The following is a 17,264-nucleotide window of genomic DNA, read 5'->3' on the forward strand; positions in this document are numbered from 1 at the left end:
TAAATGAAGGAATGAAATATTAAGAGGCTGAATGAAGCATTGTTTTTGGAAGTTGATGGAAGACATTCAAAGTGTTTAGGCACACAAGGGACGTTGCTGAGATTGGGAAAAGAGTTCTGTGACATCAGAGATGGATCACCGTCAGTGGGAGACCTAGAAGCTACAAAAGGGAGATCAGTAAGGAGAGGGGAATTAGTGGTCAACCCATGGAGGATAATTATGGAGGCTGGAGGATCTGTGGAGAAGATGGGGAGAGATATTCTGTACATATATGTGCAGGGCTCACAGGAAATGTGAGGAGGAACAAACACTCAGTCAAAAGTTTTGTCTCACCCTGAACCCGAACAACTCACCCAAGTCTGGCACAGGAGCCAGGGCTCCAGGCTCCAGTCTCAGCCTCTGTCCATAAGCTTTCTCCTTGCAGATGAATTCAAGAGTTCACCCAACGCTTCCCAAGGCCTCCAGGTTGCTCCAGCCCTGGAGTGGAGTGGGTCCAATCCAGAAAGAATTTGGTCCCATGAGAGTCTTGGTCTCTCATTCCTCTGCCTCCATGAGAGAGGCTCTGAGGAACCTATCTGGAGAAAAATAGATGGTCAAACTCCACATCTCTCTTGAGGGAGGTGGGGGTTGGTCTTCAGGAAGTGACTGGTGGCATTTCAGGGTGCAGGAAGGAGGAAGGCTCCAGCCTGCTGTGGTCCCAGAAGAGCTCAGCTTTCGCTTCCCTTGCAGTGGCCTGAGAGGGGTCGGTATTCTTATTGAATGGAGAAGTTTAGGGCAGAAACCATACATTTCAACCCAGAAAGAGCCCCCAGCACACTGACCACCCCAGGGTCACCCCCATCTCCCAGCTGGGAGATGCTCATCAGATGGTATCAAGGGAATCTAGACGATCCTCTGCAACCCAGAGATGCTGCTGCCACTGTGTCCACAACTGTGAGGGTAACAGGTCTGAGGCAGAGACTTCCAGGTGGGGCTGCAGTCAGAGACTTTGTGTCCTGCAGTGGTCCCTGAAGGATGGTGCAGGTACAGTCTGTAACATTCAGTCAGTGATGGCGAAGGAAGGTCTGCTTGTGCATCTTATCCCATTCTCCAATCCAACTCATGGATTTTCTGGACCGACTTTAGCCCAATTGACACCCACCTCCAGATCCTGGAGGTGGGCAACAGATGCCATAATCCCCCACTGGTCACAGATCCTACCAAAACCTGGAAGAGAGAATCTGGGGCCAACTCAACCTTCTCGGGGACCCAGGGGCCCACAGTGCTCTGAGCATCAGATTTTCCAATGTGGGAAATTGGGAATACTTTAGGATAAAGCAATATTATGTGAAATATTACTCCCAATATATGACACTGTCTCTAAAGATGACAAGTAGCCAAGGGCCCTCAGGAGAGAACCCCAGAGAAAGGAGCACCCCTGCTTCTTATCTCGAGGATGTGGGAGGTGATCAGGACCATGGAACTGATGGAGGGGGAGGCCAATGTGGAGGTTGCCCCCAGGATCACACTCTGGGGTCTGAGTATTTCTCTCCTCTCCAGCTTGTACCAGATACCCCAAATCCACACTGCTCTCATCTAAAGTGCAATCATCTTGGAATCTAAACAGTGCTATGTCAGTGACTTGTGTAAGAGGATGCTTCTCTCTGCCCTGGGCCCCAAGCCCTGACCCTGTTCCTAACTAACCACCAATATGTTAGGGTCAAGGTCATGACACCAGCCCTACATGATGGGTGACCTTCCTAGGAGGTGATAGGTCTATGGATAGGCCCACTGAAGGAGTTCAGCCCAAAGATAAAAACTTATATCTGGTTTTTCAGGCCTGATCATAGGTAAATAAAAAGGCTTTCCCTGGCTGTCCTCACAGGGAAGCCACCCTCCGTGTGCTCTTGACTCTCTGGGAGCTGGCCAGCTGGGACCTGCTGCTCCAGTGCATTTGATTGTGCATGAGCCCAGGAGGCAGGACTTGGAGGTCTCTCATCCTTCCTTGCTGCCTTACTTGGGCAAGCTCCTTGCCTCTCTGAGCTTCAGGGTTCATCTGTCACATGCAAAAATGGGCCTGGGTGATCTTAAATGGGCACGCATAGCTGACTCTGTGACTCTGAAGTTTCCTCTTCTGGGCTTGTGGCCCCTACCACAGGCTTCCTGTCTAAGCTTCCTCTGCCCTCTAACATCTGCGACTTTCTCTTCTCTCTCAAAGGGATCCCAGAAGGCAGACTGTCCAAGGACATGAGGACAGAATGTCGCTGCAGTTGCTGCTGCTGTTGCCCATGCTGTGGGGAGGTAAGTGGTCAAGGGGAGAGGGGACCCCAATCTGGGGAGGCCCTGGAGCTCCAAGCTGAGTTTGTCTCTCTCCCCAGTGCCCACGGTTCACGGTCAGATCTACTCGCTGAAACTACCAGAGTCCGTGACAGTGCAGGAGGGCCTGTGTGTCCTCGTGCCCTGCAAATTTTCCTACTCTAGGACTACCTATGGGCCCTTCCACATGTTTTGGTTCCGGAAAGGGATGTCTGGAAACCGTGATCTTCTATTGGCCACAAACAAACCAGAACGGAAGGTCCACGAGAGCACCCAGGGCCGGTTCTTCCTCCTTGGAGTTACCCAGGCCCACAACTGCTCCCTGAGCATCAGAGATGTCAACAGGGGGGACAATGGGACTTACGTCTTTCATGTGGAGAAATCCTTCACAAAACACCCGTATCTAACTAAGACACTCTCTCTGCATGTAACAGGTAAGGCAGAGGACCAGGGAAAAGCCCCAGAGTCCAGAAACAGAAAAATGAAGGTTCTGTTCCACCTGAGGGTGTGGTAGGGTGGGGACAGTAGTGAAAACACCTGAGGCCAGGCTGAAAACACATCAAGGGCTCCCAACCTCCTCTCTCTCTCCTCACCAGCACTGACCCACAGGCCTGAAATTCTTATCTCGGTGCCCCTGAAGTCCAGCCACCCCAGCAACCTTACCTGCTCTGTGCCCTGGGCCTGTGAGCAGGGCACACTCCCCATCTTCTCCTGGACATCAACTGCCCTCAATTTTCTGGGCCCCAGAACGCTCCTTTCCTCGGTGCTCACCCTCACCCCACAGTCCCAGGACCACGGCACCAGCCTCACCTGTCAAGTGAAGTTCCCTGCAAGTGGTGTGACTGTGGAAAGGACCATCCAGCTCAACATCACCTGTGAGTGCTTGGCCAGGATGCTCATGTCCATGACAGGATGGGGCCAATGCAGAGCTTGGCTAGGGCTTGATGTTGGGGTCCTATTAGTCAAACAAGAAGGGGTCCCCATTTACTTGTTTCCATGGCTCCTGGGGAGAAAAGCCCAGTGCCCATCCATCCGTCTCCATCATCCATCTCCATGGATGTTGAGGCTGCTCATCCTTCTGTCCCAGATGCTCCACAGAACATGGCCATCAGCATCTCCCAAGGAAACAGCACAGGTAGGAAAGAATCTCTTCTCTCCAGAGCTGGGATGGATGTAGGGTCTAGCTGGATGTAGAGCTCCAATTGTCTGGGAACTGAGATGTAAATGAGAAGCCAGCTACTGAGGTCAGGGACGGGGAGGGCACAGGGGGAAAGCCCTACAAATCCAAACTCCCTGAAGTTAACCCTATCCTCACCCACAGCTTTCTCCAGCCAAATCTAAAGGAAGCCGTCACATCCCTCTTGCTTCTCCCTCCTCTCTGTTGTTTTATCTCTTCCTTCTTCTGCAGGCCCCTCGCTGGCCCATCAACTGTTCACTATTTCCCTGTCCTGAGCCCTCTGTCCTCCATCAGCCAGACACTCTGAGCAGCTCCAGGGAAATCGTCTGGTCCTTTTCTGAAGGCCTGAGGACTGACTCTACTGGTCCCCTCCTCAGAGTTAGTGTGGAGAGAGATGCCAACTTCACTCACTCCATCTGTCTATGTCTTTGTCTCTCTCTCTGCATCTCTCTCCCCAAAGCCCTCATGATCCTGCAAAATGCCTCGAATCTTCCCATCCTGGAGGGCCAGGCTGTGCGGCTGCTCTGTGTTGCTGACAGCAACCCCCCTGCAGAGCTGAGCTGGTTCCAGGGGTCCCCAGCCCTGAACACCACCCCCATCTCCACCAGCGCCGTCCTGGAGCTGCCTCACACGGGGACTACAGGAGGAGACTTCACCTGCCTGGCTCGGCACCCACTGGGCTCCCAAACTGTCTCTGTGAGCCTCTCTGTGCTCTGTGAGTGTGGGGACCCCGAGAGAATGAGGGTCCTGGGGAGGGCAGGGGCACTGCTGACCTCCTCCTCCCTCCCCAAAGACCCAACAGCTACTGGGACCCTCCTGCTCCTGGGAGGACGAGGGTCTGCACTGTGGCTGCTCATCCCGAGCCCAGACGGCCCCCTCCCTGCGCTGGCGGCTGGGGGAGGGTCTGCTGGAGGGGAACAGCAGCAACGCCTCCTTCACCATCACCTCCAGCTCCTCTGGGCCCTGGGCCAACAGCTCCCTGAGTCTCAACCAGGGGCTCAGCTCTGGCCTCAGAGTCAGCTGTGAGGCCACGAATGTCCAAGGGGCCCAGAGAGCCGCTGTCCTGTTGCTGCCATGTCAGAGGTCTGCAAGGGGGTGGTTCCTGGGGAATGAGGAGCCTGGAACCTTATTTTAGTTTCCTAGGCCTGCGCTAACAAAGTACCTCAGACAGAGGGTTAAAAAATGGAGATTTATCATCTCACAATTCTGGAGGCCAGAAGCCTGAGATCAAGGGATCAGCAGGGCTGGTTCCGTCTGAGGCTGTGAGAATCTATTCCAGGCCTCTCCCCCAGCTTCTGGTGGTTTGCTGGCAATCTTTGGTGTGTCTTGGCTTGTATAAGCATCACTTCGATCTCAGCCTTCATCATTACTTGGTGTTCTCCCTGTCTGTGTATAAATTCCCCCTTTTTAATGAGGACACGAGTTATATTGGATCAGGGCCCAACCTAATGACCTCATTTAACCATCACCACTGTAAAGACCAGATCTCCAAATAAGGTCATATTCTGAGGTCTGGGGCAAGGAATAAGCCACGGGTGAGGAGGAGTGGATTTCAACACAGGAACTTTGGGTGGGAAACAGTTTAACCCGTAACAGCTCCAGAGAGATGAAACTTGCAGGAGAGGCAACCTAAGGCCTGGACCAGAGTGGCTAGAGGCATAAGATCCTCAGCGCTGTGGCCAGGAGAAGGGGCTGGTCCAGGCTCAATAGGGCACTGGAATGCAGAGTGACTGAGTGTTGTTTGAGGAGTGGGTACACTAAGGAACACACACAGAGAGAAGTGGCCAGTTGGAAGGATGCCATGTATTGGAGTTGGAGTCTACACAAACTCAAATTATCTGCAGGTAAACCAGAACCCAGGGCCAGGGTGTTCCTGGGAGCGGTCGGGGGAGCTGGCATCATGGCCCTGCTTTCTCTCTGCCTTTTTCTCATCTTCAGGTGAGAGTGGGCTCCAGGGACAGAGGGAGATGCATAGGGTGGGAACAGCAGAAGGTCTCAGACACAGAAAACCTGAGCTGGAGGAACTGGACTGGTTGGACAGCCAGGAGCCGGGGAAGGGAGGCTGACTTGTGGTGTGAATCAGCCTGTAACCAACAGGGCCAAGCATGGGGTCTGTTCCAAGCCCTGGTCCAGCTCTTGGGTTAGAGGGAGCACATGGAGTGGGGCCCTACCTTCGCCTACCTCATTCCGCACTTCCATGATCTTTACAGGGAGTAGGGGATGGTCTGCCTACTCAATGCCCCAAATAACCAGGCTGAAATGCCCGGGGCTCTTCCCTTAGAGTGAAGACCTGCAGGAAGAAGGCAGCCCAGCCAGTGCAGAGCACCATGAACGTGAACTCAGTCGAGGGCTCAGGCTCCAGGGTGAGTGAAGGGACATGAGCTCCATTCAACATTATCCCTGGTGGATGCCCCTCGGGAAGGGCCTTTAGGCATTTCCATATTTACGTCCAATACTCCTGGAGTTCCATGTGTGGTCATTTTAAATTATTGACTCAATTGCTCTGATGTTTCTTCTTCTGGTGGGATAAGTATGCAGTCTAGTTGGTTTGTTGGGAGTATTTATGCCTCACCTGTCAGATGATCATATTCCCCTGGAAATATCAGCCTTTTCTTCTGGCCTTGATTACCAACCAGTGAAGAGTACTGGCCCAAACCTAGTATATGTCAGCCCCGCTGGTTACAAGGAGAATTTATCACCCCATTTTGCATTTTTCAAATCTACCACTGTGCTTATTTAATATCAACACTGTATCTATTGAAGTATACTTCACACGTAATAAAATGCACCCATTTTAAGTATATGGTTAAATGAATTTTGACAAATGGATACACCCTGTAGCCATGTCCCCAGTCCAGACATGGAACATTTCCATCACTCCCCAAAATTCCCTTCTTCCCCTTCCCAGTCAACCCCTGGTTTCCAGGGATCACTGATTTCTATCACGATGGATTAATTTTGTCTGTTCTGGAACTTCATATAAATGGAACCACGCAATATTTATTCTATATATCTGGTTTCTGTCACTTCATTAAAGATATATAAACCCTAAACATGTATACCCCCAGCAGCAGAGCATCATTCATCAAAACAAATGAACAAAAACTGAAAGAGGGTCAAGGAGCCGTAGACATACCCACAGTTACGGTTGATTATTTCAAAACTCCTCTCTCCATTGGTGGTAGAACAAGGAGACAGAAAATCATTTTTTAAATTCAATTTATTTAATTCCCTACATTGTTTCCTCTGGTCCATCTTGGGGAATGGAATCCTCAGGGTGTGCTCAGTCGCCATCAGGAATCATGGGGGTGAGAATCATGGGAGTCAGGAATCAGGATATATCTCTTTCATTGCTTTACTTTCAAATTTTCAGTAAACTTTTTTTTAATGACTGTCTCTTGAAGTCAGCAGAGCCCAGTGGTTCAAAGCATGTGCTCCACAGCCAGATGGGCTGCATTCTAATCCCCTTTCTGTACTGATGAGCTGTGTGACTCTGGACAAATGATGTTCTCTCTCTGACTTCTGTTTACTTTCTGTGACATGAGAATATGAGGAGGTCCTGTGTCATAGTGTAGCTGTGAGGAGTACTTAAAACAGCACCTGGGACATACTGTGCATAGGACTCATTACTACTGATCAGAAACATTTTCTCCTCCAGGGAGTGAGTCCCCAGGGCAGTTTGCTGTTGTTTTTTTATTCCCTGTTGCATCTCCAGGGCCTAGAGAAATGCCTGTCTCATAACGCACTTCAGATACTAAATAAGTATTCTGGAAGAAATCATTGAATAACTATCTTGCTGGAAAACATTTTCTATTAAAATCTCTGTCTCTGTTTTTTGATGGGTGAGTTTCGTCCATATGCAAATACTGTAGCCGTGATTATTCACAGACACTTTTCTTCCTTTCTCGTGTTTTGGCTATGGTAGATTAGCACAGCTGATGCGTCTTTGACTTTCATCTTGGCTTTCATCTTGCTCACTCTGGGCAGCCTTCTCCCTCTCTTCTATTTGCTCTTCAACAGTGAAGCCCTTTCCTCCTGATCTGAGAACTGTTTGTCTTTGCCTCTCTGAGCTGCTGTTTGAGGGTTTCTATTTCATGGGTCTGTAGCCTGAGAGTGTGGAGGGCGGGGAGCAGAGAGGGGCAAGGTGTTTGTTGCCATCTTTCCTGCAGGACCTGCTATCTGCTCCATCTTCTAGGACCTGTCTGGAAACTGGGTGTGGCTCCCCTGCCTCTGCTTTATATTTCAAAATATCTCCTATCTCAAGTTGAGAACTTGAAATGTATTTGGTTTCAATTTGTTTAGTAACTGCTTCTCCTAGAAAACCACCAGCTGCATGGTGTCAACGGCTGGGTCTGCTTTCTTCATTACTGTACACACAGCACCTGGCACACGGCCCCAACAGAGGATGGCACTATAGCGAGAAACAGCTGGGTGTGAGTCCTTGCTCAGTGGGGCATGTACAGAGATGTGTGTCTTCAGGGCAATGCATGTAATCTCTCTGCCTTAGTTTTACTATTTGTAAGACAAATACGATAATAGCATCCTCTCGCAGCATTTTTTCTTTTTAAATATAAGGTGTTAAATATAAACACTTAGCAAGGATGGGCCAATCTTAAATATTCTATTTTTGAATAAATGAATGGGTAAATGATCAAAGTTCCATCTGTCCCACTCCCATTCTGGTCCTTGGCTGCCCTCTCCCAGACCCTGTTGCCCAGCTCTCAATCCATTCTCTTCCTTCCATTCAGGCACATCAGCACCAGTACTGGACAGACGCCCCCTCAGACCACCCAGCCACTGCTGGGGCGAGCCCCATCTCAAGAAAGGAACAGGAGCTCAACTATGCGTTCCTCAGATTTCACAAGCCTCAGGAACAAAAAGACAGCAACAACGAGTATGAAGAGGTCCAGCCACACAAGTGAGGAATTATTTTCTCACAGTTCTGGAGGCTGGAAGTCTGAGATCCACAAGTCAGCAGGGCTGGTTCCTTCCGAGGCCTTTCTCCTGGGCTTGCAGACAGCAGTCTCCTCCCTGTGTTCTCACATGGTCTTTCCTCTTCTTACAAAGATTTCCTCTTCTTATAATGATACCAGATGTATTGGATTAGGGCCCACTGTAACGACCTGATTATCACTGAATTACTTCTTTAAAGACTCTATCTCCAAATACAGTCATATTCTGATGTACTGGGGGTTAGGTTCAACCTATTAATTTTATGATTTTTCAGTTCATAACACTCAGCCTCTGATTATGTTAAAATTGATGGCCTTCTCGTCAATGGTATGAATCCCCTAGTATACGTGGAAGACCACAGGACTTGTGTCCAAGAGAACTGAGTTCAAATCCATCTATGCCACTAATTGACTGAGTCCCTTTAATCTCTCTGTGTTCACTTTACTGTTCTGCAAAGGAGAGTAATCAACCCTCTAATCAGATTATCGTGAGAGAGGCATGGAAACGTACATAACAAACAGGTAACAACAGTCCTGACGTGAAGCTCTTTGTGAACTCTGAACACAGGTATCTGGCATGACTTTGGCTGTTTTACTAGAAAGTTTCTGCTCACAATTTCTCCTAGGGCTTGGAGAGGCCAGTCCAAGAGGCCATAGAACTTTCTTCCCTAGGATTAGAGATGAGGCAAGGATGGCTGCTCTTACCACTTCTATTCAACAATATATTGTAGTTTCTTCCCAGGGCAATGAGTGCAAGAAATGGAAATAAGAGCCCCCCCTTCATAAAGTAAGAAGTAAAGTAGTCTTTATTCACAGACAATAAAAGAGTTTAGCAAAGTGTTAAGATACTAGTTCAAATGACAAAATTCCTTTTCAGTGCTATGTATTGGCTCAGGGCAATTAGAAAGTCAACAGTTTGTTTAAAGATGAAACCTACAGTAACATGGAACGATGAAATAAATCTAATAAAATATATGCAATTTCTGTATATTGAAAGAATACAAAGTATTGTTTAAAGAAATTAAAGAAGATCTAAATACATGGAGATATATACTATGTTCATGGATTGGAAGATTCAATATTGTTAGGATGTCAGTTTTCCCAAATTGGTGGATAAATTCAATGCAATCTCAAATTCTCAGAGAGCTTTTGTAGAAATTGATGAGCTAACTCTAATTTGTGCATAGAAAAGCGAAGAACTAGAATGTCCTAACAAATTTTGAAAACTGACGATAAGTCCATTGAAGGAGACTCCTCCTGTTCCTATTCCACTGTCCCAGGATTCCCACCACTTCCTGCACAGCATCAGCTATGCAGGAGAAACACATCCTCTGTATCCAGGAGCAAGTCCCTTCCTCCAACAAATCTCGATGGCTCCCAATGGTGGATGAGTCCCAGCCTGGCAGTCCTCGTTCCATGTGTCCTGAGCACCAAAACACCCAGCAGAGGGGTCTGCATGGGCAAAGCCCCAGAGGGAGGGCAGAGCTTGTCTTGTTTTGGAACCATGAGGGGAAGTGTGGCTGGGCAAGGGAACAGGTGTCCAGAAGTCAGTCATGGAGGCCAGTGGGGCCACTGTGGCAAAGGGGACATTTGTTCTCTCTCCTTTCATTCTCCTTACAACCCCATCTCACAGAGAATCCCAGTTATCGTCTTGAGTGCCTTGTCCAGCTCCCCACAGGACAGTAAGGAGAGTGTCCTGGTCTGTCAAATTCACTTTGCTGTCTCATCTCAAAAAAAGAATAGGACTTATCCCTATATGTTTGGAGAAATGAAGAACAGGGTAAATGACTGGAAGACTGCTTCACCATATTTGCAGGAAACTTAACTGAAACTTAAGGATGAGGAAGCTTGAAATGACAAGACGCCAACAGATATACCATGGAAAAACTAAACAGAAGAGAGTTGGTGTTACTGTCCTGACATCAAATGAGTGAGTCCTGGAGGCAAAGAGCATGAGGAATGGGCACTTCATAAAAACCAAAGGTTTAGTTCACTCCCCATAACATATAAAATTCTATAGGTCCGACCCATGGCTGAGTGGTTAAAGTTCCACATGCTCCACTTCAGCGGCCCAGAGTTGGCAGGTTCAGACCCCTGGTGTGGACCTACTCCACTCATCAGCCATGCTGTGGAGGCATCCCACATACACAGTAGAGGAAGACTGGTACAGATGTCAGCTCAGGGTTAATCTTCCTCAAGCAAAAGTAGAGGAGGATTGGCAATGGATGTCAGCTCAGGAAGAATCTTCCTCACACACACACACACACATATATAATTCTAAATATGTATTCCCCAACAATGGAGTCTCAAAATACACAAAACACACATATTCACAGAATTACAGTTTCTGTCACAGGAAACTCCAGGTGCCGAGACATTTATTGTCTCTCTAGCGGACAGTGACTCTCAGGGCAGCTTTGAGGCTGGTGTGTGACCTTGTGAGCAGAGGGGGTTTTCTACCACATGGATGCTGAGGGAGAGAGGACAATTGGCCTCCTCACCCACACTCCCCAAGCCTCCCCCATCTCCCACATCCCTACATCCCAGCCCTGGACTGTCCTCCACACCATCTATAGCATGTGGCTCTGGGATCTGGCCACAAGGCACCCATTTTCACTTGCAGAAGTGAAAGGTGGGGCATCAACAAGGAGGCAGAGGATTGGGCTCAGGCCCTGTAGGGGATGTGAATTTGGGTGGGGCTCTCACCCTTGCTGGTCCAGGCTCCGCAGGAGTGGACATGGGTTGACTCCAAGGGCTCTCCTGGCCCTGACAGTGTCTGGGGTGAAATTCCTCCTCTGAGGAGGGTCACTGTTCTGCCCTCACCCTCAACTTCCTGTTGGAGCTTCCTCTACATCTTGAATTTTTAGTTTAGGAAAGAGAATCCTGAGAAACAGACTTTCCCAAGGAACCTGGCACTGCCAATCGCAGACACATTGCTGCTGCTGCTACTGCTGCTGGCCCTGTTCTTGTGGAGGGAGGAGGCTGACGGCCAGAGGAAGCAGCAGGAGGATTACTGGCTACAAGTGCAGGGGTCAGTGATGGTGCAGGAGGGCCTGTGCCTGTTGGTGACCTGCTCATTTACCTACCCCTGGAATCTCTGGGTTATCTTTACCCCAGCTCACAGCTACTGGTTCAGAGAAGGGGACAATACAGACCACGATGCTCCAGTGGCCACAAACAACCCAGATGGTGAACCACAGAATGAGACCCAGGGCCGATTCCACCTCCTCTGGGACTCCTGAACCTACAACTGCTCCCTGGACATAAGAGATGCTAGGAGGAGGGACAACGCTTCATACTTTTCTCGAATGGAGAAAGTACAAAATGGAGTTGCATATCTAACCATGTCTTCATGCATGTGATGGATAAGGAATGGGCTTCAGCAGAGGCCACAGGGGAAGGACACAAGGGTCCTGGGGCAGGGTTGGGATGGGTCTCCCCATCCTGGGAGGGGGTTTGGGGTACAGCATTTCAGCGTTCATAAGGAGAAGCTGGACGAAAATCTGAAGCTTCTCTCAGGTCCAAACCTTGAACCCTCCTGATTTCCATGACTCCCTGTCTCCTCACCAGCTTTGATCCACAAGCACGACAGTCTCATCCCAGGTGCCCTGGAGTCCAGCCACCCAAGGAACCTCTGTGCCCTGGGCCTGTGAATGGGGTACACCTCCCATCTTCTCCTGGATGGAGTCCTCCATCTCCTCCCAGGTCCCCACGATCGTGCACTCCTCAGTGTTCACCCTTATCCCCCAGCCCCAGGACCATGGCACCAGCCTCACCTGTGAGGTGACCTTGCCTAGGGATGGAGCGACCATTATGAGCACCATCCACCTCAATATGTCCTGTGAGTGCTGGGCCAGGACACCTGGGTCCCTGATGGGGTCCTGAGGGCAGTAGGGATGGGGTGGTCAGGGCCTCAGACACTGGTGTTGGGTTCCAGAATCCAGATTGGAAAGAGGTCAAGAGGACACCCACCTCTACCCTTTGTCTATTTATGAAGCCCCTGGGGACAAGGGCCAATGTCCACTCAGCCCTCACCGCTGATGTAGGAACACCATGTCTTTCTGTCCCAGACTCTCCACAGAACTTGACCGTAAGTATCTTCTGAGAAAACAGCACATGTAGGAAGGAGCCCCCTCCTGGGCTGCCGGGGGCCAGACCTCTTCCAGCTCAGGGCAGAGCCTGATCCCTGCCTCACCCTGGACTCACGCCAGTGACCAGAGATGCCCTTGTGAGTGAATCCCTTGGTCCCTATCATCCTCAGCCACATGGTCACTGTAAGCAGCTGTCCCCATCGCTCCCTCACTCCCCCTAGACTTCTCCATCCCTCTCAGCTCCACAAGGAGAAGAGGGCAACATTCACGGGGCAGAGCCCACCTCTCAGGCTCCCTGATAATGTGTCCCCTGATGATTCCTCCAGCCTAGTCTTCTTATTTTCCTTAACAATTCTTTATCTAAGTACTTTTACACAGGCAATATATTCACACGGACAAAAATTCAAAGAGTCTGCCCTCAGATGCCCAGTCCCCTCCCAGGAAGTGACCAGTGTCCATAGGCTGCTCTGAGCCCTAGTTTGTTCAACTAAAGGGATCATTTGATGTCAGTAGTACAGACTTTCCTCATTCTTCTCCGTGACTGTGCAGTATCCCATGGCCTGGATGGATCTGATTCCGTACACATTTTCTACTAGTGGAAAACCATGGCGTTCATTTTATTCTGCTAACTGAAATGCTGCAATGAACAATCTCATATCTACTTTCTCACGTGTGTGTCTACTCCTTTTGGATAAATTCTTAAAAGTTAAAGAGCTGGGTCATGTGTTCTTTCTATTTTTTTTTTGTTGAACTGTAAGCAACGTATAACATACAGTAGTTTCAGGTGTACAATATAACAATGTGATGTTTGTATGCATAGTGAAGTAGTCACCATAACGAATCTAAACATCTGTGACCATACACAGTTACAGAATCTTTTTTCCTTTTGATGAGAACTTTTAACATCTAATCTCATGGCAACTTTCAAACACGCAATACAGAATTGCTAACTATAGTCACATTACAGCCCCATGACATATTTATTGTAAACTGGAAGCTTGTATCCCCTACCCCTGGCCACCGGCAACCACCAATCTGTTTTCTGTATCCATGAGCTTGTGTGTGTCTGTGTGTATTTTTTTAAGAGTCCATGTATAAGTGAGATCATATGCTGCCCATATCCTCACTATTCTGACATGGTCATTCCTGGGGCCTCATCACTTCCTGGGTCTCTGAACCCACCTCACCTCCTGCTTCCATCTCTCTCCTCAACACAGGCCTCCAGATTGTGTGTCCAGAGATCATCATCATCCACGTCCTGCACAGTATGAACAGTTACCTGTCCTCTCCATGGCCAGAGACTGAGCTGCAACCACCACAGGCTGGATTTGAAAGCCTGGTATGGTCTGTCCCCTGCTGGACTCTCCCTCAGATTCCTCCCTCTCCCCGCATCTGACAATGTCTTCACCCTCAGCTGGGCCAAGGCCCCTGTGACTCTGAGACTTTGCGTGTGCTGTTCCTTCTCCTGAAATGCCCTCCCCTGCCACTGCCCCCCCATTCCTTCCTCTCCAAGTCCTGCTCATCCCTCAGGATCAGTCTTAAATTTCATGCAGTGTGTGGTTTGTGTGACACTTGTATGATTCTGAGCAGAGTGATTTATTTATAGACTCCTGAACAAGTATTATTGAAGGCCTACTATGTACCAACATTTTTATAGGTGCCAGGGATGCATCAGTGAACACAGTATCCAAAATCTCTCATCATGAAGCCGTCATTGTGAAGACTGAAGCATGGAAATAGGAAAAAATAAATAAGAATATTAGAGCATGGTGGCTAGTAATATGTGTTCAGAGAAAAATCACACAGAGAAAGGAGCATATAACATCTTGGGGACAATTTTCTACATCTGAGAAAGTGAGGTGTGATGTTGGAGCAAAGACTTAAAGATGGTAAGAAAGTAGGTTCTGTGTTTGCCTCAGGGAAAATTATCCAGGAAAAGGGAAAAGAGAAGACAGTGAGTGGAATAGTCTGAGGCAGAAGCACACCTGGTGTGTTGGGGAAACAGGAGGAAGAAGTTTGACAGCAGAGGGAGGCAAAAGGAGTGGAGAAGCTAGGAGGATGGAGCAGACCACGTGCTGGTGCAGAGCGTGTGAGGCCATGAAAGAAATGCAAGAATCTGGAAGCCACGGAGGATGTGATTGAACTTTCCTTTTCCCAGGATCCCCATGGTGCTTTGATCAGAAAAGGCCAGAGTGGGTCCACAACAGCAACACAGAGATTGGGAAGGGACCTCTGAGTTTTCCAGGCAAGAGATTATGGCGACTTGAACCAGGGAGTGGGGTGGAGAGTGAGGGTTTATGTTTAGATGTATCATAAAGATGGAAGTAGCAGGGTTTCATAATAGATGTGAGGAGTGAGGGAGAGAGAGGAGCAAGGATGATGCCCAAATGTTTCTCCTGAGCAACTGGAAGGATAGAGTTGTGTTCTATGAAGGACGCCGGAGAGTAGAGTTTGGAAGGGGGATATTTATTCTGAGAAGCCACTTGACATCCTACTATAGGTGTCAGCGTGAGAACTGGGTACGAATGTCCGGAGATCAGGAGTGGGTTTCGGGCTGAAGATATGAGAACGTAGAGCCATGTAAGTGATGACAACAGATGAGGCCAAGAGGGGTGGTTGCACTTGGAGAAGAGAAGGGCACAAGGAAACACGTTTGTCCTTTGTGATCCCAACATCGTTTTAGTGGAGAGGCAGGAAAGGGGTGCAGACTTGGTTGGAGCGATTTCAGGAGAGAATTGGAGGAGGTGAGATGGGAAGAGAGGGTACAGACAACACTCTGAGGAGTTTGGCTGCAAAGACGAACAGAGCAACAGGTCCATGAAGGAGGGCTTTTCTTTGCTATTCTCTGTGTTCTCCCTGGAGACACCATCTACCTAATTTCCCACCTGTAGTAGCTTCCTGGAGCCACCGTGACAATTGACCACACACTCAAAGTCTGAAAAAAAATATTCTCTCGCTGTTCTGGAGACCGAAGTTCATGGACAGGAGAATTAATATTTTCCCTCTGGCCTTGTAAATTCTCGATTGGATCCCTGTAACACCAGAACTGTGGACAAGAGAAATGCATACAAATATATTTACTATATGTTAAACATGGCACAGGAGCCTTCCTAAGGAAAGGAAGACCAGAAAAAATAGTTAAATCTGGGCATTTCATTTGATACAAAGTCGAATCATGCAGAGATATGATAGGACAAAGAATGTGAGCTCAGTGCAGTAAACCTGGAGAAACTTAGCAAGGCCTGTTCCTTGCCATTCTTCTCTGTGCCCCTTGATCTTAGGAGATAAGATGCTTCTTTCCTCTGGGTACAGGGAGGGCGCCTCTCAGTGAGGGTTTTATGACCTGCTTCAAGGGAAGGTCTGAAAGGCCTTCCTGCACATACATTTCTCGAATTCCTCCAACTTGAAATATTCAATCTGCAAATGTACCACATCTTGCGGTAACATCTCGTGAAGCTCATCAACCAAAATCGGTTATGCTGGGCAGAAATCAAGTCAATTGTGTGTCACACTTCCTTAGAGGCTCGAGGAGAGAATCCACCTTTTACTTCTCCCAGATGATTGTGCTGCCAGAGTTCCTTGACTTGTGGCCACATCACTCTGTGTCTGTGGTCACATTGGTCATCCTCCTCTGTGTGTAGGACATAGCCCTCTGTTTCTCTCTCAGAAAGATACTTGCGACTAGATTTAGGGAACAACACAGATAACCTAGGATCACCTCCACAGGTCAAAATCCTCACCTTAATCACATCTGCAAAGACCCTTCTCCCTTATAAGGGAACATTTTCAGGGTCCATGGATTAAGACCTGGGTATCTTTGGGTGGTTGCCCTTCTCACATGAACTTTTACCCTTGAATGCCCACATCTGACCTCCAGATCTTCTGCCATTAATCTTTGCTCTGCTCTCCCTTCTCCTGACACGTTAATAGGTCACCTAATGAGTAATACCATGGTAAAAGTGGTAAACACCACTATAAAGAGAGTAAAAGTTACAGACTGGGAGAGTATATCAGCAAATATGTCTGATGAGTGACTTGTATCTAGAATATATCAAGGACTCACAAAAATAAATCAGTAAAAAACAAAAATAAAAGCCTAGTTTCATATATGTATTTTAAAAACCAGCCACTCACCAACAGAAAAACAAATACCTGTATACAAAACTTGGCCAAAATTTTAGTAGACATTTCTCCAAATATACAAATGCCCGACAAACACGTGAAAACATGATCAACATTACTAATATTAGGGAAATATAAATTACGGCCACACAGTGAGGTACCCCTTCACACCCATTAGGGTGGATATTTAAAGGGAAAAACCCAAAGGATAAATAAGAAATGTTTGTGAGGATACAGAGAAGTGAAACTCCTGTCCTTTGCTTTTGAGATTGTAAAATGGTGCATTTGCTATGGAAAACAGTATGGCAATTTGTCAAAAAGTTAAAAATAGAATTACCATAATATCTAGTATTTTCACTTGTTGGTGTGTACCCAAAGAATCAAAAGCAGGAACTTGAGTAGATATATGTACACACATGTTCATAACAGCATTATTCACAATAAAAACGATACGGAAACAGCCCAAGGGGCCATCAACAGAGGAAGGGATTAACTAAGTGATGAAAACACATACAATGGAATATTATTCAGCCTTGGAAAAGAAGGAAATTCTCACACATGCCTCAGTGTGGATTGAAGACATTATGCTACGTGAAGTAAGCCAGTCGCAAAAGGACAAATATCACT

General features: G+C 48.0%; 1 protein-coding gene across 2 annotated transcripts; it reads left to right on the forward strand.

Moving 5' to 3' along the window:
• Positions 1-2,200: 2,200 nt before the first annotated feature.
• LOC124251210 (sialic acid-binding Ig-like lectin 6) lies at positions 2,201-9,368 on the forward strand. Of its 2 annotated transcripts, XM_046683797.1 has the most exons (8): positions 2,201-2,280; positions 2,358-2,729; positions 2,892-3,170; positions 3,383-3,430; positions 3,933-4,187; positions 5,317-5,410; positions 5,754-5,835; positions 8,221-9,368. In XM_046683797.1, the coding sequence occupies exons 1-8, from the start codon at positions 2,238-2,240 to the stop codon at positions 8,392-8,394; spliced, it is 1,347 nt and encodes a 448-aa protein (XP_046539753.1). In that variant the 5' UTR covers positions 2,201-2,237; the 3' UTR covers positions 8,395-9,368. The 2 variants fall into 2 exon arrangements, with proteins under 2 accessions (XP_046539753.1, XP_046539754.1); XM_046683798.1 differs by lacking the exons at positions 5,317-5,410; positions 5,754-5,835.
• The last annotated feature ends 7,896 nt before the right edge of the window (positions 9,369-17,264 follow it).

The sequence above is a fragment of the Equus quagga genome, chromosome 13 (assembly GCF_021613505.1).
Source record: "Equus quagga isolate Etosha38 chromosome 13, UCLA_HA_Equagga_1.0, whole genome shotgun sequence".
NCBI classification, from domain to species: Eukaryota; Metazoa; Chordata; class Mammalia; order Perissodactyla; family Equidae; genus Equus; species Equus quagga.